Source organism: Marmota marmota, unplaced genomic scaffold, assembly GCF_001458135.2.
Source record: "Marmota marmota marmota unplaced genomic scaffold, marMar, whole genome shotgun sequence".
Lineage (NCBI taxonomy): Eukaryota > Metazoa > Chordata > Mammalia > Rodentia > Sciuridae > Marmota > Marmota marmota.
In genome coordinates this window covers 3,378,035-3,385,859 of record NW_026000305.1, presented here as the reverse complement: position 1 = coordinate 3,385,859, position 7,825 = coordinate 3,378,035, and the positions used below count along the sequence as shown (strand labels likewise).

General features: G+C 30.6%; 1 protein-coding gene across 3 annotated transcripts in view; it reads right to left on the bottom strand.

The window, feature by feature from the left end:
* Rps6ka6 (ribosomal protein S6 kinase A6) overlaps positions 1-7,825 on the bottom strand; it is a 101,765-nt gene that overhangs the window by 53,926 nt on the left and 40,014 nt on the right. For all 3 annotated transcript variants that reach the window (XM_015502134.2, XM_048797296.1, XM_048797297.1), the window contains one exon: positions 4,229-4,345. In XM_015502134.2, the coding sequence (XP_015357620.1) occupies positions 4,229-4,345 (117 nt within the window). The remainder of the gene's footprint in view (positions 1-4,228; positions 4,346-7,825) is intronic.

Here is a 7,825-nt window from a genome sequence, read left to right as displayed (position 1 = left end):
TAATTTATATATATATATATATATATATATATATATATATATATTCAAATTCAGAATATGATTCATTAAAAGCTAGATTTTGACAAGGCTTCAGTTATGAAGAGAAATACCAAAAGATTATAATTTTATAAGATTTATTATAAAATATTTATTTCCTTTTTAATTAAAAAGTAATTACTGTTCTCCATCTCAACTTGCTACACAAATCCTAATAAGTTCTAATCAAGTGTTGTTGCTTTAATTTAAAATACAACTACATAACACAAACTTATTCACCTAAAATTGCAGATGGGAGAGCTGTTACAATTATTTAATTTTCATGTTTTCTCTTCCCAAAGTATAACTCAAAACCCTTAATTCTATATCATCTATGTGATAATTATATTTCAGCAAAATGGGTAGGAACCTTAATTCAAAATCTATGCAATGGCATCGGCACCATTTAATAGTAATCAGTTTTCAAGTATAAATGGTAATATATTAAAAATTGGCTACTTCAGCTTACAGCTCAAAAAATTGCACAAGTGTTCTGCTTTAAGACATCTATTGTATTTCAGGATGCAGTTAAACGGTTTTATGTGTACTTCCCATTTCATCATAGAATATTAAAAATTAAGAGTATTTGAAGGTTGAGTTTTCATAAAATTTTAATAAACTGTTTTAATAAATTGTTAATCTCTCATCATGGACATCCTTAAGAGTGGGGCAGTAAGGAATACAATGATTACTGGTACTATTTGGACTCCCTACATTTATTGTGCCAATGTGCCAGCAGATGTACAATTAATATCTTAGAATTACTATAAAATTGCTTTGACCTGTGCATTCCCTGAAAGGGTCTTGGGGATGTCCAGCTATATGCAAACCATACATGAGAAATACTGTTCAAGAACACAGTCCTTAGTGGAATTGCAAAGAACAGAGTATACAGGGTGAGAAGAGGGAATAAGAACAGAATAGTGTAGGCTTTCACAAATACACTGTCATACACAGCAACCATTTTTTTCCTAGCTCTTCTAACCTTCCTTAGAATCCCAATATGTCACATAATAAAAGTCATCATTCACAAACTAAGTAACCATTTGTTCATTTCCTGATCTGCCTTTTTTCAGCACAAGACATCATATCTCTCTGTCCTTTTTCCACAAACAGAGGTATTTCTGTGGCTCCCAACTATTGTATCTAAAACCAAATCTATCCAAACAGGAGAGAATCCTTTCCAGTTACACTAAAATAATAATAGGAAATTGCCCAGAAAGGAAATGAGTAATTCCAATATATTTTCTGTCAATCACATGGAATTTTATATTTTCCATTAAGAAGTAAGCAATTAGCATTGATTCAGGTGAACTGGAAAGTCACACATATTTAAATGCTGATTACAGAGAAAAGATCAACTGTAGGATATTTTAAAATATAAGAATATATTTTTTAAATAATTACTTGACAGTTATTCAGTTATTTAATAGCACAAGAATACAATTTTTTTAAATTCACTTTAAGTCTTACAATTAAAGGCTTTATTATCACAAAAGTAAAAACATTCTTTTTTATAATTCATGTATGATTTATATAAATATGATTTGGTATATGATGTATACATAAGTCCAATCTCATAATTTCAAACATGTTTTATGTCTGAATTTGTATATAATAATTTAAGTTGTTAGATATTCTACATTTTAAACCGTGCTATTGATCATTAATAGCATAATACTATATATGCTTAGTAAGGAATTTTGTAACTTTCGTGATGATAAAGCTTGTTTTTTAAAGAATAAATTTAATTGACTTTATTAGGATTCCCTCCAATTAAGTACACTATGAAGACATTCAATATCTTAAGAATTTACATGAACTAAAAATCCCATTTATTAACTTTTCAGTGCAAACTTTACAAAAAAATTAAATAAAACTCTGCAGTCTCAAAGTTTCTTGGAATTGTTCCTACCCTTATCTGATTCACAACCTTTTCCAAATTCCTGAGTAGGTTTGACATATAACAAGTCATACCCACACAATGTCTACACAAATGATATATAACACTGATAAGAAAGTACATTCACATCTTAGGAAGGAAAAAATAATAATATTTCTTTGGTTTGGTTAACGAACTGCATAAACATCACTATTCCATATTTTAGTGTTAGGAATTTTAAAAAAATTAGCATTGTCCTTGTTGAACCAAAGTTCTTACACAAATCTGAGTGTTCTGTGAAATTAGGACTACACTGACAACTCACCATCATGTTGCTATATTGATTGTGAAGATATGACTGAAAAAAAGTTCAATAAGTTATACTATCATCTTTATGAAGATCCATGAGAGAAATTTTTCTAGTCTTTTTAATCTGTTTCTACCTGAAAGATACTACCAATAACCACACATTAGAATATATCAGCTTCCCTATATTGGCTGCCAGAAACCTGAAGTCTTCATTTTTGGCCCATTTTTAGAAGTCTTATAGGACCTTAAATCAAATATTTGTGAAAAACAAGATGAATTCTTGGCTTCATCTAATCTTTCCTGCTCTGATATTTCTGCTTTCATCTACTTTGCCACTTATTTTTAATTACATTTTATTTAATATTCATCTATTAATGCATTAAATCCTTTCAATAAGGCTGGGACTAAATAAATGCATATATGAATAAATATATCAAATAACAAAACAATTAATTTTAATGGTTTGAATGTTTGCCTGGTGAGATTTTTAAGTCAAATACTTATACATTTGGTATATAAAAGAAATTCATCTCTGTTCTTCTGAAATTAAAATCATAAAATAGCTAAAAATTAAAAAATAGAGAAAGAAATACTCTCAGAATCATTCAAATAAAGGTATTTAGAATGCACATGCCTACTCTACAGGCCAATTTGAAAACCACCTATCTACCACCACTAATAGCCCTTTTTAGTTTTTCTCTCCCTGGAACCCTGCCTTATCTGCTGTCTTCAGATATCTCTTTTTACCAATTTACTTCCAAGCCATAATTCATCTCATTTTGTTCTTTGTGTGGCCTGAAAATGTTTCTATATATTTCACATATTATATTCTACAGTGAAGATACATTAAGTTACTTTAAGACAACTAATGTCTCCAATATATTCACCAATACTATTCATACAACTGTTGTGCACATACCAAGTACTCAATAAATGTCTTTCTTTAAAAATGTTCCAGAGCACTGTAACTAATCACTGCTCAGTTGCCTTCCTTTTTCCCTTTGAAACTACCTCAACTAGTAAGAAATTAGTTTCTACTTAACTTTCCTCCTCCTTAAATTATTGTTGTTGCTGTTTTACTAAAGGCTGTTACTTGTTGCACATATGCGATAATCATGTCTCAGATGTTATATGTACAAAGGTCAGGAACCAGACCCACATACTATTTTTTCCAAGAAAACATGGTATCAAACACTTAATAAACAATCCTAATAATAAGTGTATGAGTAATTTTTTCAAATTTTTGCTTTCTTAAATTTTCAATTCTTTAAAGGCAGGAATTTCACATAATACCTATCAGCCAGTACCTACCCTTGTTCTACTATATACATCCATGATCTACTTCACTTTAACAGATGATAGATAAACCTACAAATTCAAACATCAACTAAAATATAAATTCTAACTTCAAGGATAGACCTAATGTACATGTAATCATCATGACACAGCAAGTTGTGTTTGTAACATCATAAACAGGGAGACAAGGAATACTATTATCCATAAAAATCTAACTACCTTGATTTAGGCACTTAAAAAAGTACATGCTGCATTTTTTCATAAAGAAATCAGTAATCCCAGGGGATTCGAAAATCCTATTACACAGAAGTATAAGAAAATAGAAATAAAAGAACAACAGAAATAAAATTAATAAAACTGGAGTTACCTATGTGTTTTTCCATTTTTATTGGTTCTTTTTAATTATATATACCATCAGGATTAATTTTGACATGGTTTATAAAGGCAGGTGTGCATATTTTGAGAAGTTTAGAAACATTTATCAAATTTATATTCATGTATATACTTTTTACTAAATGTTTACAAGAAAAACAAATGTAGAAGGCTGGGGCTGTAGCTCAGTGGCAGAGCATTTGCCTACCATGTGTGAGGCAATGGGTTTGATCCTCAGCATTGCATAAAAATATACAAATAAAATAAAGGCATTCTCTCTGTTTACAACTATCAAAACATTAAAAAACAGAAATGTAGAAAATTATTAATTACCTTTCCAAATGATCCCTGACCAAGAACCTTGAGCAACTCAAATTGTGCAGGATCTGCTTTCTCATAACCTTCCTTAACATGATGAATGATAGGGATTTCTTTAACAACACCTTCATCCTGTAAAATATAAATTCAAATAATACTCAAATATAGTTCTAACATCTTGTGATTATCTTTTTAGGAAAGAAATCATATAATTTCCACCTCTCTAGATCTATCACATAGTTTTACAGGCTACTGATATGCCCATTTAACTGTTTTCTAACTTAACAAACAGATAAACCACAACCATCTTCCCTACCATATATTTTCCTGTAAATGGAAGCAAAATATAAAAATAAAATAAAATCTCTGCTTCAGTTTCCAAACAGAAAACAATAAATGAAAGTATTAACAACTAACCTTCTTAACACCCTCACTGTAGTGTGACTTATGAGGCAGAGGAATTTTTACATAAAAATCTTGTAAATTGTGAAGCATGGAAAAAAATATAAACTTCAAGAGTTACTTTCAATACTGTTTTACTATGCCCATTTTAATATTTTTAATACCTTTATTTATTTAATTAATTTATCTTTCTTTATGTAATGCTGAGGATCGAACTCAGGGCCTTGCACATGCTAAGCAAGCACTACACCACTGAGCCACAACTCCAGCCCCCTGCCATTGGAATATTTAAGTGTACAATTAGACACATCAATGCAAAAGAAACTGGCATAAACAAAAGAAAATTTTGAGAACCCAAACAAATGTTTCCAGGCTATGGCCCTAGTATTATTAAATATTTGAATATAAATTACATGCCAGATTTTCTACCATCTGGACCAGGCAGAAAGGAAGCCACTCAGGAAATATTTGAACCCTATGATACAGGGCTCCACTCAGCTGTGATGACTACACTCAAGTGAGTTTTGATTCTAATCCCTAAAGAACACATAGTTTCTAGGGGAAAAAAAACTCAGCTACTTTACTTATCACAAAATAACACATCTGGAAAGATCTGGAAGGGATCTTATCCAATCCTTTTGCACAGAGTTTTTCACATGAACAGTTAATCACAATGTCTAGAAGTTTGGAAAGTTTTCCATTATACCATATTAATTCTGGTTTGGATGGTAAGAATGGTCTTGATCAATTTACCCTTAAATTGACTGACCAATTAATGATGGCCGTGGCCAAAGTCAACAAGGGTATGGTCCCAAATTAGACAGGCTTCATGGCAGCTTAAATAACTTTCATGTTACATAGGTAATCAAACACTCACTCTATTAAGAGATGTGCATAAACAGAGAAATTTTAGTTTTAGGTATTAGGAACCATTAATAAATGAGTCAGAAAAAAAATATTAATTGACTCACAAAGTATGTCAATGGATGTTTCTTATACATCAAAGTAACATTTAACCAGATAGTTTTAAGTATTCAGTGATTTATAAATTTTTTTCTAAAAATAAGGGCTGAGGATGTGGCTCAATGATAGAGCATTTGCCTAAGCATGAGGCCATGGGTTCAATTTCTAGTGTTCACCAAAAGATACATAAATCTACTGAGTCTGCTTTACCATTTGAACAGGTCCTTTCTTTTTATAGTGGAGAATTTTTTTAAAATGTAAAAGTACATGCTCTGCAGCTGACATTTTGGGAATGTATTGAATTATGGTGTATTTGTATGGATCTTTACAATATATACACACCCCAAACAACAATAGATTACATGTTTTATTAATATTATGGATGGTTTCACTACATATTATGCCTATATTAGTGGTCTTCAAAGTATGAAAGTTTCTGAAAGTTTCCTCCTGTGGGAAGAACATTAGAAGAGACAACAGACTTTCTTTTGCTCAGCTCTGCCATGCACAAACTAAGCACCTTTGACCACATCACAAACTGTACTCTACTTCAGTATTTTCAGATGACAAAGAGATCTTGTTAGATGGGTGTCTAGGCCTGGCTTCCATATTGAACACAATATACTATTTTCATGATTAAGAAGGCACTTCAAGTACTTTGCATGTTTAAGATCATTATAATAAGCATGGATCATGATAACATTAGGTTTTTTAAGAAGTGCTCTAAGTGTGGAAACAACTATATGCTAATTAGGTTCACCAAACCTAAACAAGTCTTCCAAATAAAAAATGTTTATTCAACATCCCTTCCTCCCTTTATTAAAATCCACACATGCCCATCCTTTAAAACTGCAATATGTCTTTTGATTTTCAACAGAAGTACCCTAAAAGCTCCAAACAGTAAAATGCTAGTAGATAAGAAATAACACTATTCCTAGCAGGCAGCTATCGTATAATAATGTTATAATGGGTTCTATATCTTGTCTTTCTTTCCCACTGGACTGTTAGTTTCTTCAATGCAGCTATTATCACATTCATCTCTGTACTCCTAACATTTAGTATAATACTTGTTTGATCTTATGGGAGCAGAAAGCTAAACATTTTTATAAGAACAGAGGGAAGAAAAACATACTTTTAAAAAGAAAAACAGCTCTTACCAAACATATGAAAAAAGGTAATTCTGTTCAGTAACAGAGTAATTTGTTTCACTATATTAAGCATTTCATTATACATATTGAAATATTTTGTATACTTAAATGCATACAATAAAACAAATTGTTTTAAAAGGTAAAATTAACCAATAAGAAAAATCAAAATTATTTTAAATAGTTAAAAAATTATTGGTAGATATTGTACAGAACAGTGGGTTTCATTGTAGTATATTCATATGTGCATATAACATAATTTGATCAATTTCAATCCCTAGTATTTCCCCTTGTCCTTCCCTCTTCCAGGCCCCTGACCCCTTCCTCTATCCTAATGGTCTCCTTCTATTTTCATGAAATCTTTTTTCCCCTTTTTTCCCCCTCTAACTTCCACATATGAGGAAAAAAAATATATAGTGCTATCTTTCCCAGTATGGCTTAAATGGATAAAACTGGAGATCATTAAGCTAAATACTTTCTAAAAAGCAGAAAAAAAATATATCCAGAATTTATTTTTACTATACAAAGGAAACAGGAATTTCATTCTGGGTAATGGAACTCTGTGAATTTTGAATATCATTAACCTTCTGTTAAGCAATATTTATAAATTTAATAAAATGAGCATTTTCCCCTTAGAATGTGGATGATGTTAACAAACTTTTCCCATTATTCATAATTAGTACATTTATTACACTGTACTGTATTCAACACAAATGAAAGGCATAATAACCCATAACCTGTATTTTTAAATGCTGATATTAATTTAATACTTACCATTTGCCTTTTTAATAAATACATTTGTTCATAGGAAACTGAAAACTACACATTATATCACTAAATTATGGCAGGTTTGCCTTTAAGTAGATAGTACTTTATATTATAGTTTGTCTTTAAGCAGATAGTAGTATATAATGACCTATGTACACATAAGGATCAGCTACAGAAGAAAAATGCAATTGATACACTTGTTTGGATCACAGTTTGAGAGATTATGGTTCAGGAAAACTAGGGTAGGTAAGGCATGTCTACTTTTAAATCTCACCAGATTATTTTGATACTTGGCTAGATTTTAGGTGCTTCCAATGGGTAGCTAAAGTTTATA